Source organism: Monodon monoceros, unplaced genomic scaffold (genome assembly GCF_005190385.1).
Source record: "Monodon monoceros isolate NGI ecotype Baffin Bay Population unplaced genomic scaffold, NGI_Narwhal_1 Super_Scaffold_22, whole genome shotgun sequence".
Lineage (NCBI taxonomy): Eukaryota > Metazoa > Chordata > Mammalia > Artiodactyla > Monodontidae > Monodon > Monodon monoceros.
Window position 1 is genome coordinate 5856893 of NW_021703779.1, and position 26664 is coordinate 5883556.

Below are 26664 nucleotides of genomic sequence, written 5' to 3' on the forward strand. Positions count from 1 at the left end.
GGAGCCACATGGAGAGGGGCCCTGGATGTTGCCAACCTTCACGGGTGAAGCCATAATAAACCAGTCACCCCAGCTGTTCATCCACCAATTACAGATGCTGGAGCCAAGATCCACGGAGATAATCCTCACCCCACTGAGCCCCACCTAAATGTCAACCTACAAAATCAGGAGCTAAGTAAGTGGGTATTGTATGAAGCCACTAAGTTTTGAGATGGTGTGACACACAGAGAACCCTGATACCATCTGTCTATTCATCATCTTTACTGTTTACTCCTATGAAAATACAGATACTCTGGAGAAAAATGTAGCCATTTACATAGTCTATCTTGCAACATTAAAATGGTTACGTTCTGATCAGGGATGACTAGGCAAACTTTTATGTTTATTTATTTATTTTTAAAATATTTATCTGTTTGCGCGCGGGTCTTAGTTGCGGCACGTGGGATCTTTAGTTGCGGCATGCGAAGTCCTAGCTGCGGCAGGTGGGACCTAGTTCCCTGACCAGGGATCGAACCCGGGCCCCCTGCATTGGGAGTGTGGAGTCTCAGCCACTGGACCACCAGGGGATATTGTGAGTGCAATTGTGTTTGAAGATGAGCACGACAGTGACGGTGTTTGAAGTTTGGGGATGAGGTCACGGAGGGTTCAATACTGCAGTCTTTCTACTTTTGTGTTTGTTTGCCGTTTTCCACAACATAGTGCTTTAAACCAATTATGGCTAGCAACTGTCATGCAGTCTTTCCATCCTGTCTTTCCATTTGGAATAACACTGATGAGAATGAATTTTAAAATGTCAATTTTCATCTGTGCCTCTCTCAGGAAACACATTACATTATTTCCTTCCAACCTTTCATTTCAAAGTGCCGAGGCTTCCGAGGGCAGAGTGAAAGCATCTTCCCGTCAGCACAACCACAATGCAACCCCATGCGAATTACAAATAAATGATCTCTACTAATATCACATTTAATGTTAAAAAATCAAAAGGCATAGTCTGCTCTGTGTCCAAGTCCATGATGAAAATGTCTTGCTTTTCTAACACCTAAGTAATTGGCAACTACAATGGACTACGCAGTAATCGGAGAGCTGAGTTCCATGCTGGAAAGAACTCTGTACTTATCTGGCAAGATAGAAGAAACTCTAGGGCAATGTGATTAACTCCGTACATTGGCAAATCCATATTTTATGGTTCAGGAATATTTATCGACCAGCTAGGAAATGGTTTAGGGTACTACTGCAGTTTGCATTTTTGTCCTTACACACTACAATTAAAACAGTAGGAAAGATACATCAGAATGGGTCTTAATATGGTACTGACGAAAACACTTTCTAATTGGGTAACCCTCTCTTGCTAGGAGAATTAAATGTGTTCTATTAAATAATCGTGTTTAATCATAACGGTGCCTTACAATTCAGCTGCCTTTGTCACCATCCTCCCTTCTCAGGCACTGGCGTGACTTACATTACAGAAATTGAATTCTTTTATGTTGAAATTCAGTCCTCAAAATTAGTGATTTAGAGTCCCATTCATTCACTTGGTCAAATTCTTTTCCGTCCAGAGCATGCAAATTTCTGTGGTTATGTTCCAAAGAGGAGAAATGACAAGCCGAGCCAAAGTGGTTGGTCTAGATGAACACCAGAAGGAGAGCGGAGGACAGGGCTGGCTCCGTGCTACTGCTGAATGTTTCAAATTGGATGGGCGACGCTTAGTATGTAGGCCATTCCCTGAGTATGCGTTAACATATTCGCCGGGGCTGCTGCAAAAACAGTTTTGTCACGGCCATTAATTTCTAGAAAGGGCAGCATGCCATCTAGCTGTTAGGGACCCTGCTCGTGGCCAGATCTCATCGAAAGATAATTCAAGAGCATTGTCATTTCCTAGAATAAATCTCCACATCTTCGGAAGGGATTTCTTGTACTTCTAGAAAACTTCCTTGGAGCAGAGCAGCACAGAGGCCATCTTTTGCAGAGAAATATGTATTTTTAAAGCACGGTAAGTGATGAGCTGACACTGGATTCCTGCACGTTTTAGACATACAAGACAGTGAGAGGTGAAGGTCTGAAATTCTGCCTCTTCTGTCTGCCCCGGAGCTAAATAGTTGTTTGGACAGAAGCAGTCATCAAGTGCTTTCTCATGCATTATCTAGAATCATTGAAGATGGTCTATTACGGGAGAATTGCCACACTGCGACCCACGGCAACTTCAGTCCTCCGACCTCTACTTTTTCATCTTTTAAGAGAAATGCACCATAAACAGAAGTGGGGATGATTAAGGCTTGCTTCTATACTGAACACTTATCTTCCTCTCGCCTCCAACCCCCGCCCCCACTATAATGCATATAAGTCACTGTCTCATTTCGGCTTGGTCATTCTCTTCTAATTGTCATCACTGTTGAATTTAAACAACTATACATGAGCAGAATCATTTATAGCCCTGGAAAATCTTTAACACTGCCTTGCTGTGATGGAAATTATGCAGTATGGCTTTAAATATTTCCCTAACACAAGTCGCCCTTTAAAACACTGTCATGGGAAAACAAGAACACTGTATAATTTTTTTTTTTTTTTTTGGCACCAGAATTCACTAAACATTATTGGGGTGAAAATAAAAAGGGCAAACAATTCAAAGGATGAAAGGTCAGAGGATGGTTTACTGGCACTTAAAATATATCACTGTTCCTACTATATATTCTTTTTACTTTAAATATAGTGTCAAAAATTTTAAACATACAATTAAACAAGATGAAACATTTTCAACATATTTAACATGGCACTAAATGTAGGCTTTGCTGTTATTGTTAAAGCAGAGACATTTAACTTGTACAGTCGTTGATAAATTTCCATGCCCTGTAAGATGTCACCCAGTGAAGTGATTACTTACCTCCTCCCTAAAGCCCACTCAGGAAAGGTTAGGAGATGTGTACATTTCTGAAACTTCAGTCAACGTAAATGTTAATTTTTGTGTTTTGTTTGTTTGTTTTTCATCCTGGCCCAAAGCCATCCTCAGTTTTCCTCTCCTCCAACTACCTAAAATATCTTTCTAAGCCTGCTTACGCCTCAACCATTCCAGTGTTCAAAATGCCCCAGGATTCCTTAGCAGATTGATCTGTAAGGGAAAAAAATGAGTGATGAAGTATCTGGCAAAATTTAATCATTACTCCTTTGCAGAAACAGAGTGGTGACATGAGTTAGTCAAGAAGAAGGTACTTAAAGGTGCAGTGACAACATCTAAGCCCTTGGTCACTTAAGAACAAAGGATTATTCCTTGCTCACCCTATATGGTCATCGTGGGTCATCTGGGGCTCTGTTTGGTGTCATCCTCACCCTGAGACCAGTCTGGGGGACCAGCCTCTATCTGAGATGTGGAAAGAGTGCTGGGAAATTTTTATACTGACAACTGATGCTGCAGCTCTGAAGTGACAGGTGACATTTCCTCCAAAACACAATTTTAAATGTGCTTGGACCGTGGAACAAGCCACAAACCTTTAGCAAACGCCACAGGGAGGGCTGTAAATAGTAAATGAACAAACACAAAACCACATGCCTGTTTCTTTAAATGCAGTAAACCAGCTCCACTAATCTGAACTCCATTTTAACGGTCAGTATCCTCAGATTGCTTCTTTCGTCTGGAAATGTCTCGAGTCTATAGGCCAGCTCATAGATTCAATGTGTGGGTTGAATTCACGCGGCACCTTCCTGTGTTCCTTGGCAGGACAATGAAAATAATAAGTTCTATCAATGACTTACATATCCAGCTCTTTGTACAATGTCACCATCTAACCAAGCCTGCTACGTATGGTGGCCCACGTTGCACACTGGACAAATTTAGAAAGCACTCTTCCTATGGTGGTGTGTTCATGTCACCCCTGGAGTCGTGCAGTAGACAGCATGCACAGTCATACATGGAGACCATGAAAATCTATGCGTTTCCTTTTTTTTAACCAAAACATCACGGCATAAATCTGAGCATAAAGCAGTCTGTTTACATCCTGTTTTCTATATCTGTTTCCTCATCTGTAACGAGACAATCATAACATCTATCTGACAGAGATGGAATGAAGATTAAGTTAATAAATGCACAGATGCACTTGGAATCAAGCCTGGGATGCATGAGTCTAACCAAACATCATCGCATATGCCAGCCTATCACAGCAACGCATGGGCCCTGGGACCGTTTCCCACCTCACCTTCAGGATGATGAAACGTGTTGCAGAAACTCACTTTATCTCTGCTTCTGATGCTACAGCTGGGAATACGTCTCCCTGATACAAGCTCTAATGGATGGACTGCCTCATACCTCTCTCTCGTAGCAGTTACTGACCCGATACATTTGCCTCGCCTGATAAAATGCCACGAGTGCCCTTTTCTGAATTATCTGAAACTCTTAACTTCTCCCAACCTTTTCATACGGCACTTGTCACCTTCACTGAGAGGCACTAGACAACGCTACTCTCAAACCTTGCTGCAGAAATGCCCCTCAGATTTTAACACGAAACTGATACTCTGCGTTAACTGAATGTTTTCAATGCTGACTTTTAAAGAAAAGCACAGGAAATAAGCATCTCATGGATTAACTGGAAATATTAAACATTAGTTACACGGCATTATTTCAAAGGTCGCTGAAAGAAGTTGGCATAAAAACATTACATCACCTTTTGATCTTTTTCTAAGACTAAAATCTGATCAACAAAACTAAAATATCGCATTCACAGGAGTCTTTTACATATTCACCGGAAATATTTTTGAAAGTATTTCAAAAGTGATAAAGTTTGCAGGGAATTAAAAAAACATTCCTTGCAGGATATTTGGTCCTGTCCAAAACTTTTGTAAGACATTTGGTGCATCAGACATTTGGTCCATGCCAAAAGGTCCTTGAAATTGGGTCCTGTCTAAAAGGTCCATGAGATATTTGGTCCATGCCACACAATTTTGAACAGGACCAAATATCAAGGACCTTTTGGTGCGGACCAAGATGTGTCCTTGGGCGTTTTGGACAGGACCAAATACCTGCTAGCCAGAATATTTTATAAAAAGGTATTCATTAGAAGTTTTACTCTTAGAAATACCATCATGCCTAGGCATATATATTTTGAAATCTGCTATTTTCCTATAATCCATGATGCAAAATGTAATATTCCACTTTGAGAAAGAATCTCAACCTTTAAGTAATGATCAAATTGCTGGTTGTATAAAGCAAGCAACTCTTGTTTCTCACTCACTCACACTGTAGTTGCAGAATCACCTCTCCACAATTCTGGGCTGTAGGCAGGTGGTGGTAGTGTCCAGTACACTTCTATCTTTAAGTTTCTCTGTTTCCCACCTTCATACGGTTGACAGTCTTTAAAGAGTTAAGGCATGTACCACATTTCCTTGTCCATTCATCAGTTAGTGACATTTAGGATTCTGTTCACATACCGGCTATTATGAATAATGTTGCAATGATCATGGTTGTGCAGATATCTCTTTGAGATCCAGATTTCAATTTTTTGGATAAATACCCAGAAGTGAGATGGCTGGATCCTATGGTAGTACTATCTTTAATTTCTTGAGGAATCTCCATACTGTTTTTCACAGCTGCTACACCATTTTGCATTCCCGCCAACAATGTAGAGGGTTCCAATTTCTCCACACCCTCACCAACTCATGTTACGGCTTGTCTTTCTTTCTTTCTTTTTTTTTTTTTGGCGGTACGCAGGCCTCTCACTGTTGTGGCCTCTCCCGTTGCGGAGCACAGGCTCCGGACGTGCAGGCTCAGCGGCCATGGCTCACGGGCCCAGCCGCTCCGCGGCATGTGGGATCCTCCTGGACCGGGACACGAATCCGTGTCCCCTGCATTGGCAGGCGGGCTCTCAACCACTGCACCACCAGGGAAGCCCTTGTTTTGTTTTTTAATAATAGACACCCTTGAACTTTAAAAATGAGGGCAATCTTTCAGTAAACAGCATGGATGAATCTTAGGTACAAGACGCTAAGTGAAATAAGTCAGTCACAGAAGGACAAATACTGCATGATTCCACTTATATGAGGAAACTCATAGAGGCAGAGAGCAGAACGGTGGTTGCCAGGGGCGGGGTGGGGGGACGGGGTGAGGAAAATGGGGAGTTGCTATCAACGAGTATAAAGTTTCAGTTATGCAAGATGAATACATTCTAGAGATCTGTTGTACAATTCTGTGCCCGTAGTTAAAAATATTCTATTGTACACTGAAGAATCTGTTAAGGGGGCAGATCTCATGTTAAGGGTTCTTCCCATCATAAAATCAAAATTAAAAATTAGTGCATAGGCTTCTATTCAAAGCAACACCAGTAGATCGGAAAAATCTTTTTGCAATCCAAAAAATGATCACAGAACGTCAAGCTTACATAATGTGGCCAAGCTTAGCATTATTAGTCAAGGTAAGTAACCCCAGCTGCTGTTGCACTAACAGCCTCCAAATCTCGGTGGCTTAAAAAAAAGATTAGATCCTGTTCAGGTCACAGCCACCTGTGGATGAGGGGAGGGGGGTTTCTCTGGAGCTGCCCCAGGTGGTGACTCAGGGATCCAGGCTATTTCACTACCGTCATGGCATCACCATTCCTTAGGACCATCTCAGAGTCCTTACCTGGATATTCTGCATTCTGCAGCTACACACACAGGATGGTGCGGGGAACTTCCAGCCAGGCCTGAGTGTCTCTATGGTCCCAAATATAAAAGAAGTGGGATATGTCTTCTTGCCCGATACCCACTGCAATGAAACCGTATGTAAGAGCTATGAGACAGTTTCTGCTTCACCTGCAGTTACTGAGGGGCCCTGCCCACTAGGTAATATGTCATATCTTTGTGTGTGACTTAGTTTTGCACCCTGTGTTAAATTTAGACAACATAAATTTTGACAGGCAATTCACAGCTCATATTTATAATAATATATTCATCGGAAATTGGGCCTTCAGAAAAACACCACCATCCCTCAGCACAGGTAATACAGTTTGAAACCTGAGATCCTCATATAACCAGGGAGGCCAATTTTATATCCCAGACCACCATATGAAAGTCATTATGTTTGCTCATTGGGTAAACCATACAATCTGTCTTTTTTTTTTTTAATTGCAGTGTAGCTGATTTACAATATTGTGTATTTCAGGTGTACAGCAAAGTAACTCATATATATATATATTCAGATTTTCCATTATAGGTTATTACAATATATTGAATATCGTTCCCTGTGGTATATAGTAAATGCTTGTTTTTTATCTATTTTGTATATAGTGGTGTGTATCTGTTAATCCTAAACCCCTAGTTGAATCCTCCCCTCTCTTGCCCTTTGGTAACCATAAATTTGTTTTCTACGTCTGTGAGTCTATTTCTTTTTTTTGTTGCTTTTTTGCGGTACGCGGGCCTCTCACTGTTGTGGCCTCTCCCGTTGCGGAGCACAGGCTCCGGACGCGCAGGCTCAGCGGCCATGGCTCACGGGCCCAGCCACTCCGTGGCACGTGGGATCTTCCCGGACCGGGGCACGAACCCGTGTCCCCTGCATCGGCAGGCGGACTCTCAACCACTGCGCCACCAGGGAAGCCCTATTTCTGTTTTGAATATATTATACATTCATTTGACAATCAGCTTCTTTGAAGATGGGTAAGATAAACAGCAGTACCCTGAGAGGTCATTTAGAGGATCTGAACTTCATGAGGAGAACCACCTTTAGGGCAAACATTTGAGGCTCTCCTAGATGTAAGGTCCACTGAGTTCTCAGAAAACTGAGAAATTGCTTCATGACAGTATTTCCTCTGCATGAACACATGGGTCATTTTCAAGTTGCTTGTGTTCTAATTAGGTAAGTGGATGTTTCCTTAATTGAAACAGCTCCTCTAACATAATATTTGACACTCTTAAATATTGGTAAATTACGATCACTTAACCCGTAGCCCATCACACAAAGAGATGGTAGGAAGTGATGTCAGCTAGAGGCAGGTGTAGCAACACAGACCCGGTTCGTGGCATCGGAACACCAAGGATGGCCAGGGCACCCACACTGTCCTGTCTGAGGCCAGGGCAGCCCAGATGGATGGGAGGTGAGGGGAGTCAGGCAGCTATAGTTTACGAGGCACTTGGTCACTGACATCACACCTTACATCCTCTCAGGACCAAAGAGGAGGTGACGAAGCTTGGCGTGTATTGCACAGGAGCCTGTGCAAAGCAACATCTTTCATCCACGCACACCTCTCCCTACTATGACCCATGGGTCAGCCCGCCTCCCGACGGGCATGGTTTAGCTTTTATCCAGAATGGCTGGGTCAGTGAGAGCCCACCTAAGCCCCAGCATCACTGCATTCCTTCCTTATTCTCATGGCTTCAGCAGTATAGTCTGACTCCACTTCTGCCTTCCTAGGGAACCCAGTCGAAAGGTAGAGAAGAGAGGGCAAGGTTTGTATCAAAATTTAGACTCTTCTCTGCCCCAAACATCTGTTGAGCAAAGAAGCTGCTTCATCTGGGTCCAGGACCGGTTAAGACTTCCAAGGTCCAGGAAGGAAACATATGCATAAGATTCAAGATAAAGACAGGTTACATAAAAACATAAACCATATTAAAACACAAAAGAATTCTATTTTACGACTGCGTTGGTACCTGTGCACCTATGACCTTCAGCCCCAAATGTTCAGTTTTTGTTTCTGACATTAAAAAGACATTAGACATTTTTTTGTGAGCCCCTGAAAAGAGGCCGTGTGCAAGATGGATAACTTGGCCCTTGCCCTGCCCTCTAATCATGAAAGTCATGCGCTATTTATTTCTTAGCCATCTCTATACTTCCTACCCCTCCCCGGAGCCTCAGACATTCCATAAATATTTGCTGAACTAAAACCCATATTCCCCATCAATTAACATCGTGCCCCAAACATAGGAAACACTCCGCACGCTTGCTGAATTGAGTCCTGGGGGAAAGCACGGCACGACAGCACAGAATGTTTAATTGCCAAGGAAAATTTTATTTTAATTTTGCATTAACATCAGGACAAGGTTCTGGGAAACCTGCACAGAGGCAATCACTTCACAGATTGCATTGTTCAGACAGATGCCAAGTACTTTTCCTGTTTCTTTACCCTTCACTGGATGTCCTTCAGGGCTACCTGAAATCTGTTTCCTTTCTTTAATCCTTAATTACCTCGATAGGTAGGTTGTGATTTTGCTTTTCATGCAGTGATACTGACATTGTCAAATAGTGCCCTGTCTATAGATTAGTGTTTGCTTAGCCTTTAACATCTACGAAATGCTAGAAATACAAAGGTTTTTTTTAAAAAGAATTTGTTTAAAGCTTCAAAACTCACTAAGGTTTGCACATACAACTCAAGAGGCCACACCGATGGGAATTCCAATTTCCTGCTGTACATTCCAAGCAAAACTTTCAGATGGTCAGTGGTCTGAAGTCTATGGTAATTATGATTATGACAAATAAACCTGATTTTCAAATACCGTGAAACATAAGGGTGATCCAAGTTATTCTGAGGCAAATACTTTAAAGCTCATTGTACCTCCAGAGGTATATGGATTCTTCATTGGCTGTTACCATTGTATAGATTAAACAATTAATTCTATACAAAGTTATGTATTCACATCATCTATAAAACTCCTTCAAGTTATTTCACCCTCAAACACATGTTCTTACATCATAAAATGTTTTGTAAAAGTCCATCTGCATTGAGTATGTTCAATTCTGAGTAAACATGATCATCTTCAAACGTAAGTTCGTAAGTGGCTTTATATAGTTTCTGTGTGATAATAGCAATAATCCTAACACATTAGTAACATGCTGGTGCATTCTTTCATGAGACTATTTCCTAAAACAATGTGACAGATTTCGGGCAATTTCTGCAATGAGAAATCCGCATTAAAACAAAGAATCCTGTTTGTTTTCCAACTTTAAACCATTCCCAGGGAGTGGGTGGGGGGGTGGGCGGGAATCTTTTCTCTTTTTTAAGAAAAAGAAGGATTAAAATCTGAAATAGTAGACCTTAAAGAGGAGCTGGGGACATGCTGCTGGATCTTAGAAATTCTTCAGTGGAGACAAACAGAGGAAATGAGAGTCCACTGTCAGAAAGCCTGAGCCACACTGTACACATTCTCTCCAAAGTGCCCGGAGGAGTCAGGGTACCAGTGGGGTGGGGTATTCCATTGACCTGCACTCTTGTGGGATCGAGAAAACCCTGAGCCAAGAGCAGATGTTCAGACATGTTCCCGAAAGAGATGAATGGGAGGCAGATGGACCACAGCTACTGAGGACGGATCAGTAAAGGAGTCTGCATGATACTGCTGGAGGATGTTCAGCGCCTGAAGGTGACCTAAGTGCTCTCTGCACAGGTGAATCCTTTCCTCAGGAGGGGCTGGTGGCTGAGACGTTGGAACTCTCGCCAGCTGTGCCCCTAACCCCCAGTCTCCGACGTGACCTGGTTATGCCTCATCCTGCGTTACTGAGGTTGCAGGAAATGGAACTCAAACAAAACTGCACATCTCATGGTGGAGGCATAGATATTTCTTAGCCACAGGATCAGACCACAGAAAACACGGACATGTGTACGGGTATGTACGGACATGAATCACCTTCTCTCTTCATTAAATTCTGCAAGAACTCAAGATGTCACGTTCATGGGTATGGGTCGTGGATGGATTGCTTGTGTCTTTCTCCCCCCATGAAATATCGCACATTTTACATGCCAAAAATTCTGAATCCTGTTAGAAGGGATTCCAGGTACCGCAGCATCACTGAAGTGGCCTTTGAGTTCAGAACCTCCATTCACCAAAGAAACAGCAGAACCCAAGTAGAATGCTGCAAATTATGGGATGCAAATACATACAGGAGAGATTTGTCTTGGCATTATTGTTCCTGAGGGATTTCACCAAAAGGCTGCAGCAGAGACAGAGCTGTGAGCCTCTACTGCTTTTACTTAAATAGTGATAAGCTTCTAAATACTGTAAACTTCTCGAAGAAACTGTATATATATAAACATATATATCATGAATAGTATTTCATATTATTGCAAATAATACTGACAGTAATTGCCTTCCAATAACCAAATTGGAACTTACCATCATCCATGATGGGTCAAGATGGTCTTTTACTCATTATAACGTTGCATGTGTTAGATTTAGTAAACACTTTTTAAATTTTATTCTTTTTTGTGATGCGCTATAAGGGGAATCACAGTGGCCACAGCATCACATCAGCTTGTGGAGTAAGTGATGCCTTATGTCGTGGATCACATGCATTGGCTGAGAGATGAACAAGTTACCTGTGCAACTTCCTGCTCTCCGTCTGCACTGGTGTTGGCCAGACTCATTGAAGTCCCGCTTACCGCATTCATATAACATTGGCCTTGGAAGATGTGACTAATGTCTATGCCTCTGTTTACTGCAAACCCTGATTTTTTCCCCAGGGTGTAAATGTGGGGTTTCGATGGCGCCTCCAGGTGAGAAGACAGAGAAAAGGGATCTGAGTCCCGGGGTGGAAGCTGCCAGGGCTGGCTTCACTCAGTGCCGCTCCCCGAGCTCGTCTGTGATGCAGCAGGTGGGGTGGCCCCGGGCGCCCCCAGACGCACGTGGCTAATGGCTTCCTCTCCCAACCTGCTTCTCCCAGTCGCACTGGCAAAACAGGCCTGAAGATGAGCAACACATCTGAAGCCACGGCTTCCAGATAAGGTTCCCCAGAGACAGCTGATTGGGGACGTCCCGCAGGGTCTCAGCGTGGCGGGCTGCCGCTTCCTGCATGGTCTCCAGGATCTCCCGAAACCGGGGCTGTGACGTCGGAGTTAACGGGTTTCTCTCCCTGGGGTCTTGGGAGATGTCAAAGAGCAGAGGCGGGTCGTGGTAGGTGACGTATTGCCCGTGACAGAAACACACGTGGGTGGCAAAGCATCCGTTGGCGCCCTCGGGGAAGAACTTGGGTGTGAAGAAAAAGGCTTTCCAGATGGACGTGCCTGTGGTTGACAAGGACAGAAGTGGGTTTCGTGGGGACAGGGTCATCAGAGTCACCCCCAAGAGAACATGCACAGAAATCACCCTGCCGTGCGCTGCAAGAAGGCAAAGACCTACCACTCGATTATGCATGGAATGGATTTCTCATGCTTAAGGCTCAAAAGGGTAAGAGACATAGCTTAAAAACAACCCCATGCATTGCTGCTTAACTGCGACAGAACAAGAGACGAAGCCGATTATGCAACAGCTGTTAGGATGCAAATTTAACCATATTAGAACTGTGGCATTTCCTCCTTGATCCCTCTCTCCCTCTCTCCCTCTCTCTCTCTCTCTCTCTCTCTTGCCCCTCCCCTCTTCCTCTCTCTCCCTCTTCCATCTTTTTCCCAACCCCTAATTGCTTGGGAGAAGCTAGTGAGAAAGGACAAAAACCTTACTAATAGTTTGAGCAGAGAACTCTAAGAGGACTGCCACAGTTCAGTCTCATAAACTTGGGACAGGCACTCAGCAAATACACACTGACTAACAGATTCTAAGCTCCGAGCTCTGACCATTTTTGTTCTCCAACTTCAAGATGCTAAGCTTCGCGGCCTGTGTTTCTGTTTAAAACAAAGCGGAGGGAAGAGGGAGGCTCAGAGCTAATATGTACGTGAGATGGTAAAACGCGCCACACACACATACACATATACACATGTGTACACATACATATAGCCATCAGGAACCATCTGAAACACGCTAGGACCTCAGCTAACATTTGATTTCCTCCCTTTTGAGAAAGCCCAGACGCATCCCATCCAGAATTTAGTGAGGCTGGGCGTGAGGATGGGGAGAAATCGCAGCTGGGTTTCAGAAATGATCTTTCGGGGGTGAAGAAAATGTTCTGATATTAGATTTGACTATAGTCGTAGAACTCTATACATTTACTAAAAATGGCTGAATTGGAATTCTATGCTATATATGTGATACCTTAATAAAGGTGCTAAAAATTCCAATATGACCCCAGAGTAGGATGGTTACATAGTTTTTAAAATGTAACTTCTGTGTTCCATTAAACACCCAATATTGCCATTTTTAGAAAAAATTAATTTACCAACAAATAATTGTGAGATGTTTGGTTTCCTGTTTATCCTACAATGTTATGACCTTCTGAAAGCTGACTACTCACCACACAAGCTCTGACAGAGGTCTAAAAAGTGTTTCCTGGGTAGAAAAAGGTGGCAGATCAAAACAGAGTTAACACATACGAACCAAGCAGAATTAGGTGCAGACCGAAAATGTCCTTCTTCGCTTTATCCTTTCAGCTTTTTTATATAAAACCATAGAGACTGTCCCACTAGAAAGCAACACACACCTATATGATTCACCTCGGTCATTTGTTTGCATGGAGATGGTGATTTTGTAGTTATAGGTATCGAGTGGCCCATGGATCCAAATGCAAAAGAAATTAATGGAATTAACAGAAAACAATTGCCATGGGTCCCACGTTCTCTCCAAACAGCCCCTGACCTCAGACAGGCATATTCAAAGGTGACTAAACCTCTCTGGTTTGGGGAAGAACCGGTCAGCACAGACAAGCAATGTGCATACGGCCTAGATAAATACACTGAAGGGATCCATAACGGGGAACCTCCCGTCCATCGCGTAGTTGATGCTGGGAGAGATGGCACTTACAGGCTGTGTCACTTTATACAACTTACAGGTCAGCACCTGCCTTCTAAAGATGAATTCAGGCTGCGAGGCTGCAGGAGGAATTCCAGGGCCTGCTTTCCCTCTCCAGCAGAAGGTAAAGAGGAAGCAGGTTACCTTCAAATTCTTTCCGTCCCCCCCTCTCATTCCCCTTGACCCCTAGATCTCCTTCAGAAGCCTTTTCGGCAGCGAGAAGCTGCAGCCACTTAGAATCTGTCCTCCATCAGGGTCAGCGGGGCCGAGGCTGTTACAGACAGAGGCCTGGGGAAGCAAGCCTCTTCTGCTCCGGCCCCAAAGCTGCAAATCTGGTGGCTGTTTTGAAATTGACATTCGAGTCAAGTCTTGGTGTGCTTAAAACCCCAAGAGAGTACAGGCTCCCGGAACAAATTCATTTAAGGGCCTGCCCTACCCGCTTGCTTTTGAAAGCCGTGCACGTAGATTCCGTCACTAGCCACCTGTGCTCTGTCCTGCCCAGGTGTGAACTGACGGGCGGGCAGTTTTAAGGACCAGGCAGTAAATAAACCTCAAGTACCCTCACAGGGAGCAGCGGTGGTATGGCAATGTAGCTCGGACAAGTGCAGAATGAAGAATTAATTTTTCTGAAGGTTTTTTGGGTAAGCTATAGGGGTGTTTGACTTTTTATAGCGCAATTTGGACTTTTGAAACTTTTTATAAAAAGATACATTGAGTATTCTCTGTATTATTTCTTTAGACCGCTTTGGAGTTGCTCAAATGAGAGAAACTGGGCTGCATTTTATTGCATGTAGGTGTATAAGATACAAAGCCTTACTTCAGGGTCTGTTCTGTTGCTCACCAAAAACCCAGGAATCGGCATTGTCAAAGGTGTCATTTCAACAGAAAAAAAGTAAATCAGTAGATCATGTGATAAATCAGGAGGCACCTGGTGTCACCTTATATTTCTAATAGGTATATTTATTCCTGTTTACCAAAATTATTTTAATAATGTATTTCATCCTGGATTTCTCCATATACTACTAAAAAAATGTTGAGTTAAAAAAGTTTTTTTCTCTATTGTTAAAATTCCAGTGCTTCTGTCTCACCTCTATCACAGATAAATATTTTGACCACCACGGGATCTGAATCTTTCTTACAATTGAGGCCCACTGACCAGAGGAAGCAATTATTACATTTTCTAGGGAGAATGCAGGAAAATTAAATGGAACATTTTTTTCAAAAAAATAGTCTAAAAGTAGTGATGGGAACAATAATTCGACTTAGGTTTAAAATACGCTCCAAAATTTAACAGAAATAATTGTGACTATTAGAGGACAAAGATGACATACAGTTAGAGGGCTGCTTTGTCAAGGCCATAGAAAATGCTGTGGAGGGCTTCCCTGGTGGCGCAGTGGTTGAGAGTCCGCCTGCCGATGCAGGGGACACGGGTTTGCGCCCCGGTCCGGGAAGATCCCACATGCCGCGGAGCGGCTGGGCCCGTGAGCCATGGCCACTGAGCCTGCGCGTCCGGAACCTGTGTTCCGCAACGGGAGAGGCCACAACAGTGAGAGGCGCGCGAACCGCAAAAAAAAAAAAAAAAAAAAAAAAAAAAAAATGCTGTGGAGATCACTACCTACCTATGAAACCCATTTTTATGCAAAATCACCACTGGAAAAAAACTGAGAGGATTCATGAGAAAAGAAAGTTCACAGTCCTTTGACAAAAAGGCAAATAGAGTTTAAGTGAGAAAAACTTGACTCCTAAGCTAGACCCTGAACTCAGCACCTTCCAAGTGTAATCGTAAAACAGCTATTTCATCCAAATTAAAATAAGCAGTGGGTTCCTGGGATTTCTTGGGGATCTGAGGGGCGTGAGAGCCCAGGACAGGAACAGCTGTTGTGATTTTGATCACTCCCAGGGACTCAGCCACCAGAAAAGGTTCAGAGGTCCGTTGACAGAGAAACCCGAAGCCTGAGCACACAGGGTCCCCAAGAACAGAAACAGAGAGAATGCAAAGCCCGTTGTTTTCTGTCCATGCGGCACTGGAACCACCTTCTGCAGACATGAGATGCTAAGTTCTGCCTAACAGATACCAGTCAGCTTTGCAAAGTGTTTTTCCCTTCACGCGAGGATTCTTGTCGGTCTGGAGCCAAGACCAGCATCAAGGGGAGACATCCTCTGTCTCTGAGCTCAGAAGTGTTTCCTGTCTTGGTGGCTAGCTGACTACGATCTGCTTGAACTCTCCTCCCCTTTCTGATGGCTCTGACAGTGTGGGTTCCAATCCCAGCTTTGCGATTTCCTAGCTGTGGGATGCTGGGCGTGGCTGTTAACCTCTCAGGGCCGCAGCTCCTTTTCTGATAAGTGAGGATAATAATAGTACCGGCCTCGGGGCTTTGCTTTGGGGGTTAACAATCCATGCCCACGTGTAAAGCTCTCAGAACAATGCCAGGTGCAATGCCAGGTGCATAGTAATAACCACCTTTGCGTTCGCTTTGAATATAAAGCTGCCGTCAATCTCAGACAAAAACACTAGTTTCTTTATGCTCTTAAACCTGTTGTCACCGTAATACAAGTCTTAAGACACCTTCCCCCCTACTCCTAAGGAATCTTAAAGAATACGGACAACAAAATTTAAATGGCTTCAACACACTGGCTCTTAATTTACCACTCAGATTGAGACATCCTTTGATGAATGTTGCTGAACAGCTAGTCTTGGCAAGATTTACTTTGGATGTTTGGAGGATTCTGCGTACATACAGAAGCCACCCAGAGTCATTTGGGGTTTTCGGTCTTAGCAGTGTTTCCCACTACATAGCGCCATCTTGGAGTCCTTCTAGAAGTATTTCAAAGACTTTTGTGTTTTCCCACTGTGAGTGGCCCATACCACCCCACTGGGACCCTCAGCTTGCCCCCTTAGTAATGTTGATATCATCTCCTGGACGGACGTCTGAAAATCCACCCCAAGGTCCCCACCCTCCTTGCTTCCACGATGTCCCCCAGCCGTGTTCCCCTGTCCTGAGCCAGCCACCCGACATCAATGCCACATTTTTGTCTTAGACCCAAAGATTGTAGGATGCGGGCCCACATGGAGCCACCTAGGGCACCAGTGTCTTCACACATGCTCCCAGAGAAGTGCGCACCCAAGAGCTCTTGTTCTTGAGCCCTGAGGCTCGTGTCCACCCATTCTCTGTAGCCCAGACCCTCAATGACCCAGCACTGGGCTCATGGATTATAGAGCCGGTTCTGCCAGCTTCCTGCGCTGGTTACACTGAGACTCAAGATACAAAAACACTGAGAAAGAAGAGGAAGCAGGTAAGGGCTGTGACCCAGAGCACCTGCTTTTAAATTCAGATTTAGAGGAACCCTAGCTCCACGAGTGATGCCTAAGTGCCCGAAAGCAAAACACTCCCTTTGACTAAGCGCTTGTTTTTGCATTTGGGGGGACGGAAATATGAATCCTGTACTGAGTGGGTACACAAGGCGTGCTAAAGTCTCCCACCCCCCTTCACTGTCTCTGTGTGTTGAAATCCTATCCATTGTTCAAGGTCCGACAACTCCTCCTCCGTGAGCCTGTCCAGGTCTCCAGCCAGAAGCTACCCCTGTTTCCTGGCGCCTCTCAGCAGTTTCTACCGTGCATTCAGCCCTGAAGGGCTACCACCGTCTGTGGACTCCATTTCTTTCTAGGTTACTCGCTCTCTGAACACAAGAACTGTTATCTCCCACGTGTGTTAAATGCCCAGTACCTAGAGCCTTACATAGAAGAGTGAATGTATCTGTGAACTGCCAGTGCCCAGGGCCTTACGTAGAACAGATGCTCAATAAAAATGTGCTGGTAAATTAATGATGAACGGGCCGACGGGATGAACGGGAAGACACCGAAAAAGAGGGAAGAAGCCAGCTGCTGCCACGGAAGCCGGCATGGGCGCAGACAGGAAGCCCGGTACGTTCTGTGCGTCTCTCCTCCAGAGCCACTGGGGGCGTCCTGCCTAAAATCACTCAGTGCCAACACAGGCTCCAGCCAGCCAGAGATCCAGGCTGCTTGGTGACATTTGGTCACGGAAGATAAATGAGCCAGGAAGTCAGAGATTTCTCCACGGGGTGTCTCCACGTCACCTTTGCCTTCAAGAAAGCGTGTGCACAGAGGCATGTGCAGGGTGGACATGGCGGCAGTGGGAGGGTGTGGATCAGGGTCAGAGTTCATCCAGGGGAGACCAGAGCTGAGGTCCCCAAGGATGGGTGGACTTAGGGAATGAGAGGACACGCATGAATTCCAGAAACAGTCCATGGGGCTGTGGAGATGGCCAGAGAGACAACAGTGAGGAAGAAGAATCATCTTTGCGAGTGTGAATAAAAGAACTTATTGTCTTGGGGGAAGAAGTTCCAATTTACCACAGGGCAGACTCTCAAAGTAGCCAGTGTTGGTTTAGCACCAACTTGGCGTCAACTCTTGTTACTGCATGCCTATTCTGTGACCTCTGACACCTCTTCGTCCTCATCTTTAAAAAACTTTGGTAGAGACTGAAGCTATCCTCAGGCTCCCACAGTTGTGGGGTGTCCCCAGGGCACACAGACACCCATAATGAAGGCTACACTGCCCAGCCTCCTCTGATACCAGGTGTGCACAGGTGACCAACTTCTGGCCTGGGGAACATCATTCTTTCCATCCATTGCTCCCTCCTGCTGCCCGTAGGTGGACACTATCACCCTTCTCCACGCAGAAGAAGCTGCTGCATCCTCCAGGTGGTGGGACGGAGCTTGGAGTCTGCATCCCTGAAACTCTGTGGACCACCTACCGCTAGACTTCACTCACGAGATGAAGACAGAAACCTCCCTCTGATATAAGCTACCGTGACTTTTTGTTTCCGTTACGGCCAAATCTAATACGAATATAATCAAACTCACTTTTAATAAGGAGGATCAAAAGAGGCATCATATGCAAAGAGCGTAGCAGAGCATCTGCTAGACAGGAGATATAGAATAAACGTAAGGGTGCAGTGTATTGTTATCAAGTGTGTCTTCAAAAGACATGCAGTGGTCACATAAAAAAGATGACGCATTTCAAGAATAAGAGAGTTGACTTCAGACTATACTACAAAGCTACAGTAATCAAGACAGTATGGTACTGGCACAAAAACAGAAAGATAGATCAATGGAACAGGATAGAAAGCCCAGAGATAAACCCACGCACATATGGACACCTCATCTTTGATAAAGGTGGCAGGAATGTACAGTGGAGAAAGGACAGCCTCTTCAATAAGTGGTGCTGGGAAAACTGGACAGATACATGTAAAAGTATGAGATTAGATCACTCCCTAACACCATACACAAAAATAAGCTCAAAATGGATTAAAGACCTAAATGTAAGGCCAGAAACTATCAAACTCTTAGAGGCGAAAATAGGCAGAACACTCTATGATATAAATCACAGCAAGATGCTTTCTGACCCACCTCCTAGAGTAATGGAAATAAAAACAAAAATAAACAAATGGGACCTAATGAAACTTCACAGCTTTTGCACAGCAAAGGAAACCATAAACAAGACCAAAAGACAACCCTCAGAATGGGAGAAAATATTTTCAAATGAAGCAACTGACAAAGGATTAATCTCCAAAATTTACAAGCAGCTCATGCAGCTCAATAACAAAAAACCAAACAAGCCAATCCAAAAATGGGCAGAAGACCTAAACAGACATTTTTCCAAAGAAGATATACAGACTGCCAAAAACACATGAAAGAATGCTCAACATCATTAATCATTAGAGAAATGCAAATCAAAACTACAATGAGATTATCATCTCACACCAGTCAGAATGGCCATCATCAAAAAATCTCGAAACAATAAATGCTGGAGAGGGTGTGGAGAAAAGGGAACACTCTTGCACTGCTGGTGGGAATGTGAATTGGTTCAGCCACTATGGAGAACAGTATGGAGGTTCCTTAAAAAACTACAAATAGAACTACCATATGACCCAGCAATCCCACTACTGGGCATATACCCTGAGAAAACCAAAATTCAAAAAGAGTCATGTACCAAAATGTTCATTGCAGCTCTATTTACAATAGCCCGGAGATGGAAACAACCTAAGTGCCCATCATCGGATGAATGGATAAAGAAGATGTGGCACATATATACAATGGAATATTACTCAGCCATAAAAAGAAACGAAATTGAGCTATTTGTAATGAGGTGGATAGACCTAGAGTCTGTCATACAGAGTGAAGTAAGTCAGAAAGAGAAAGACAAATACCGTATGCTAACACATATATATGGAATTTAAGAAAAAAAAAATGTCATGAAGAACCTAAGGGTAAGACAGGAATAAAGACACAGACCTACTGGAGAACGGACTTGAGTACATGGGGAGGGGGAAGGGTGAGCTGTGACAGGGCGAGAGAGAGGCATGGACATATACACACTACCAAACGTAAGGTAGATAGCTAGTGGGAAGCAGCCGCATGGCACAGGGATATCGGCTCTGTGCTTCGTGACCGCCTGGAGGGGTGGGATAGGGAGGGTGGGAGGGAGGGAGACGCAAGAGGGAAGAGATATGGGAACATATGTATATGTATAGCTGATTCACTTTGTTGTAAAGCAGAAACTAACACACCATTGTAAAGCAATTATACCCCAATAAAGATGTTAAAAAAAAAAAAGAATAAGAGAGTAACAGAGGGAAAAGCCTAAAACCACCTACAAAACATTTGTGGATAGAAGATCCGAAGGTGAGGAAGACACAAATATTTAATATAAATATGAATACCTAATATAAATACTTAATACAAATATTCACTATAACATGCCTTGGTTAGAACTAAAATGTTCCCACAGAAAATGCCCAGGTCTGCGAGCAGATGGAAGCAAATCAGGACGGAGCTAGAAACAAGCAGGAAGACTGTGAGAACTGACATATGCCCCATGCTGACATCGAAGAAGAGAGATGTGCAAAATATTGCAGAAAATCAGTAGGAGCGAGTACGTCAGGGGGGAAAGGGCAGAAGAAGTGGCCTATGGTAGTTGCGAATAAGCTGGGTGCTGAGCTAACACTGGAGGACTCGTTCAGAAACACTGTGCTTTGGGCATTCGAGAAAGAAACTCCCATTCTGATGTATTTTGTCTCTGTAAGGAAGCAAGGTTGCATTGCGACAAATGAACAGAAGTCATGGCTGACACGTTTTTCGTCCAAGAATTAATGTAATCTTAGGTCAGGCATGTGAAAACTTTAGTCGAAAAGTATTAGATGTCTGAAGAGAATAGACCTGTGGTTGCCAAGGGGGAGGGATGTGGGGGAGGGATGGATTCGGAGTTTGGGGTTAGCAGATACAAACTATCATATATAGAATGGATAAACGACAAGGTCCTACTGTAGAGCACAGGGAACTATATTCAATATCCTGTGATAAACCATAATGGAAAAGAATGTGAAAAAGAAGGTATATATGTATAACTGAGTCACTTTGTGGTACAGATGAAATTAACACAACATTGTAAATCAACTACACTCCAATAAAAAAAAAGTAGATGTATGTTTCAAAAATGGTCTAATATTATTTATAAGGTAATAGGAAGTGCCATATAAAAATACATGTTTGATAGACCAAGTGGGAGAAAACAAAAAAAAAATCCATTTATAGACGGTGTTTTTCCATTAAAGGGAATGAATGGTTGGGACGATAAGCCCGTTACTGAAGCGTCTGAGTGATAATGAGATAAAACAAATTGAATAAACATTGAACACAATTTCCGGGAAACCTTTTCCATCCTCCTATATCACCATCACACCTTCTCTTAGGTTGTGGGCAAAGCAGATTCCGTCCATCCTGGGACACATCACCCTGCGTTCCTACAATTACACGCACACACGTCCCGCGATACCAGGCTGAGAAGGCAGGTGAAGGAATTAGTGGGTGAATATCGCAAAGGTCAAGAGCTGTTGGGAACGCAGCCTTTGGTCGAGATTTTCAACCAAAAGGAAAAGGAAATCCTAAGACTTGAAATAAATGCTTGAAGTGATTTACGTATATGCGCTTTTTCTTAATTGCAACAAAAGTTCTGGTTGGGCGAGGGCTTCTCCTTCTTAAGGTAAGCTGGAGTACAGGAAGGTTCTCTGCAGCTTTCATTTGAAAATGCCAGAGCCCCCGTGAGTTCAGCTTCGGCCCTCGATTTGTTGTTTCTGACCCTTCGGGTTTAACTTCTGATAATCAGACAAAGGAGAATCAGATCACCAACACGAACTGAAGTCATTAATAAAGACAAAAACTAAGCATAGCCTTTCTTACACCAATCAACTCCTGAGACATAGGCAGCTGTAATTAGAATCTTCTCTCTTTTCTTAGGTGCATTTTAGAGGCAAAATTAATTTTTTAACTGGGTGAAAATCTTAGTGAACAAAGCAAGCATTTGTCCTCAATTACTACTGTAATGCTGTTGCAATTTTAAACCTCACTTATCTCCTATTTTCAAAACAAGGCACCTTTAAAAGAGCTAGATATAAACACATTTCTTTGGAATGAATCCTAATTTCCTACTGCTTTTTGTTGTGATTTAAGATTTTAAAAACTTATTTTGAAGCCTTAAAAGTCAAAATTGTTTATCGTTTTTCTATAAACAATGTACGCTTCAGGGGTACTACTGAGGTTTTTCAAATGATGCTTTAAAAAGAAGTCACAGGAGAGAAGTTTCCAACAAGCTTGAATTGAAAAGCTAGCAGGATTTATGGGGCTCCTTGGATTCCACATCAGCATAACCACATCCCATGGATTTCTGTGCGACCAGCTGGCCTGGAAACTCTCACACTAATGCGAGCATTTAGTTTACAGACTTATATTCATCCGCTCGAAAGTCTGCAGCAGAATCTCAGAGCTAACTACCAGTCTTTTAAGATAAATTTTACCATAAAATCAAGTTGTCATTACATTGAATTTTTACTAACACTGCTTCATAGGTCAAAACTTAAAGCCAAACTTTTTGAATACACGTGGAACAGTAAATTTAAACTCACAATTCCCGTTGTAATGCAAGAAAAGTTACCGGTGTCCTAATAACACTTTCGTGAGTTCTTCTAAAATGCAGTGGGCGTAAGGATATGAGATGATTAAGTTAGGCCATTCAATTTGCTGAGACAACGAAATTACAGAAACATTATCATGAGAGAATCATTCAATTATAGAGAAGACACTGTATATAAAAGCTGAAAGGGGTTCATGTTTTAAAAGGGTGGAAACAGCATTCCAGCTCTAAGTTTTTGGAAAAATGAGTAACAAGTTGGGAATTGTAACAGGTAGGCGTCCAACTGATCAAGACAAACGGCAACTGGATCTTCACCACACCACCACTCAGTTCTAGTTTACGGGTACCAGCGTATTTACTGCCGGTGAGCTTGTGCTTTCTGAGCGAGGAACAGGACGTGCGTTTGCTACGTCTGCCAGTTGCCGGGGTGTCAGTGCTCGCCGCCTGGCTGACTTCCAGGTAGCAATGCTTTCCCAACAAGCTGGCAAGATGCCTGAGCCATCCGGAGGTGGCTCCAGCTCACTGCTGCCCTGACGCTACATTTCTAAACCCTGACCCTAAATGTCTCTCTTCTTTTCTAGCAAAGTATTTGGAGGCCAGGAGGCAGCCCTCTTACCACTGACAATTATGGGAAGTGTCTCCCGTGTACTGATTACCATAAACTCCTACCAGCACAGATCCGAGACGATGTCAGTCATCTCCTCTAACTAGTACTAGTTTACTTTCTGAATTCTCTAGTTGACAGGTAACTCCACACACACGGGTGACACTTCCTTACACACCTGTGCATTCCCAGCTGTTTGCACAGCCTTCAGCCCGTCCTGAGCTAAGAGGTAAGCAACTCCCTGGCAGAGAATTTGGTCTATTTTGCTCACTGACAGGTGCGCAGCCTAGCCCAGAAGGTGCCACTTAGTAGGTGCTCAATAAATACGTGTACAACAAACGAACAGATGAAATACTGAGCAAACAGCCATGGAGCCATGTGTGACAGCCAAGGCAGCAACCAGTGTTACTGAGTTTCAGGCACAATCTGAAAAAGTAGATGAGACGATTCATAAAACCCACGGTTTCCTGAGACCCTTTAGCTAGATGGATGATTCCGGTGTGGAAACACCGTCATTTTTCCTCGTGTGCTGCTGCTTCAAAAGAGAAGATAGTAAGGAACTGCATAAGGCAAAATATCACTTGTGTGTTGTCTTAGAAGCAAGCTTTATCCCCAGGCCAGCTGCCTATCAGAATCTGGGTCTTGTTTTTCTCACTTACTCCTATTTTCTGCCTCTCCCTGTCCCTTTTCTGTTTACTCCTCCACATAATGTGCTTCTCCAGCCCCTGATCCAATAGGTTTCTTCCGGCTCCTCTAACTCGAGGGGGTTGGCTTTATTTAAATGCAATTCTGCAAGGCTCAGGACGTGATATCATCCTTCTTTAAACAAACAAGAGTCCCCCGAGACTTTGTTCTTTACGCTTCTCGCAGGCTCCGTATAAAAGGAAGTGGCGAGGACCACATCTCTCATTTATGATGAGATGGCTCAGATATAAATGCTGCCGATAATCTTAAAAAGAGACAGCATTCCTATGGGTGTCAGGAATGATGGACACATTGATGAGATACGTAAATAGGGTCCCTCTGGGCCTAGAATCGTGCACCCATGGTTTTGCCATACTGGTCTTCCAGAAGCTATCTCAAGGAAGCCGTCCAGATTGAAAGTATAAACGTTGAAGGGTAAACCCGGTGTGATATCTTTGGGTAATGGAAGGGTTATAATTTTCCACTCTAAGAATAATGGAGCAGCTGCTCTTTAAATGATGTCTTTGGTAAACTGACCGGGTGAGCAGAATGGGGTGAGGGGTACATTGAAATCCAGTATCAGGGTCACCTGAGTTTTTACAAAGGCATCAGCTGACTGCTCTGAGAATCTCGCCTCTGGGAGCAGAATCCCAAAACACACTAGAGAAGTGGGGAGTGTCATTTTCCCACTGAAGAGGAACCTCGAAGTCCAATATCAGCCTCTACCTCTGGGATATACAGCAGGGGTGTAATAGTTGCTGATTCCCATAGACTCCTAGGCATCTTAGCGATGTGACCCTTACTGTAATTCTAAGTGTAAATACGTGAAAACCAGATGTGAACCTATCACTACACCGACGAGTCTCATTTGGTTCCACTTGGTCCTTTATGCTTTTTAGAAATGCACCCCTGTATCCGCCGTTGGGAAACCCAAAGAAGGTCCCGTCACTGATACAGTGCACGATTTACAACACTCCTGGGTTTGGGACCCATGATAACATCAAAGCGTTTGAACTCTGTCTTAAATATCTACATCTAGCAAATACACACGATCCGTGACCAAACACAGATCGGTGAGTCACGACCCCTACCTTTGAGGCTCGGGAGAGAAGGTCGGGTAAACATCTCAAGGGTACTCGGTGCCAGCGCAAAAGCTACAGGACAGCAGGCAGAGAAGACGGCTTTCAGGGGGATTGGGGCGGATGGATAAGCATTAACCAGGAAGGGAAAAGAAAGGAAGTCCTCCCAGGTTGAGGGAGCTGCAAGCACGTGTCACGGCAATGTGTGACGCCCTGCCTGGACCACCAGGGCACCGGGAGGCGTAAGAGAAGAAGGAACGCGGAGGAGGACAGAGAAAGCAAAACTGAGCATCTTTCGGGCATCTCATGAGAGCAACGCCCTCTTGCAATTTCTTCTGTTCCCATGGCTGTGACTGCACGTAGCCCTACAAGCATGGAAGAAAGATGCGTCTGCTCACTGTTCTGTGGGTGCCAGCGCACGGCGTTCAGGTAGAAGTTGCAGTAGTGGAAGAGAAACTCGTGATCCGAACGATGGCTTCTCCCTTGAAGCAGGGGCATCAGGTCACGCCCATCGATGATCCTGGGGGATAAAGCAGGTGGGCATCAGGGGGCCACATCAGCCTTGGGCTAAAACCTCCCGATGTCTGCACTGTCCTTCCAGCAAATGGGGGCATGATAGAGCTACAACATGGTAATGAAGTAACCAACCCAGGACATTAACTGACCCACACTGGGCGCCGTATGCAATGTAGGGAGGCCAGCTCTGCTCGTGCATGAACTCATTTCATCCTCCAAGCACCACCGTGAGTTGTGACCAGTATCACTCCAGGATGATGGGGTGAAGAAATGGAGTGATTCACCCAACTCCACGTGTGTCATAAGAGCCAATGGGATTGAAACCCAGCTGACTGGGCGTCCGTGCTTTCCACTGCTTTCCCCTGCTACTGCTCCTATACCGAGTTTTCTGCCTATTGCCTTGGCAAACAGTGTATTCACAAACTACGGATCTATAGAAAATAAGAATTTCTGACAATTTGAGTTTTAAAAAAAGATAATATACAGCATGGGGCAATTTAGATTGGATGGACTTCAATGCAAATGAAGTTCTAAGTCCCAGGGACGTGATTTGTAAATAATAATGATGATATTAAATACCCCGAAGATGTAAACGTACTCACATGCATTTACATATCACATATACACATTACACATATGTTTATGTTCTCAAAGGTAAATATATCTCTTCTATAACTAGGCCGAGAAGGGGAACTTTCCAGATGGTAGGCAATAACTGTATACAACTGCTAAGGAGCAAAATTAAGACTATTTGGATGTTACATAAAGGAAAAAAGCCTATAATTTTGTTTTGAGTGAAACATACATTAACAGCCACTACAGAAATTGAAGTCGTTGATTACCATTAGGCCACTGCCACCGAAACCTGGGGCAGAAGGCTACTTGGAAGGAGGTAGATTGTTGAACTTGAGGGTTTTCCTTTTCTGATTAAAAACATTCCAAGACAAATATCATATGGTATTGCTTATATGCGGAATCTAAAAAAAGGGTACAAATGAGCTTCTCTACAAAATAGAAATAGAGTCACGGATGCAGAGAACAAACTTATGGTCACCAGGGGTAAAGGTGTGGGCAGAGGGATAAATTGGGAGATTGGGACTGAATATACACATTACTATATATAAAATAGATAACTAATAAGGACCTACTGTAGAGCACAGGGAACTCTACTCAATACTGTAATGAACTATGGGGGAAAG

At 43.8% G+C, this 26664-nt stretch overlaps 1 protein-coding gene across 1 annotated transcript in view; it reads right to left on the reverse strand.

Annotated features, from left to right (window-relative positions):
• Positions 1-10000: 10000 nt before the first annotated feature.
• STS (steroid sulfatase) overlaps positions 10001-26664 on the reverse strand; it is a 127750-nt gene continuing 111086 nt past the window's right edge. Inside the window, exons 9-10 of the mRNA XM_029240421.1 lie at positions 25348-25469; positions 10001-11939 (exon numbers count right to left, since the gene is read on the reverse strand). Coding sequence (XP_029096254.1) covers positions 11566-11939; positions 25348-25469 — 496 coding nt within the window. The 3' untranslated portion in view covers positions 10001-11565. The remainder of the gene's footprint in view (positions 11940-25347; positions 25470-26664) is intronic.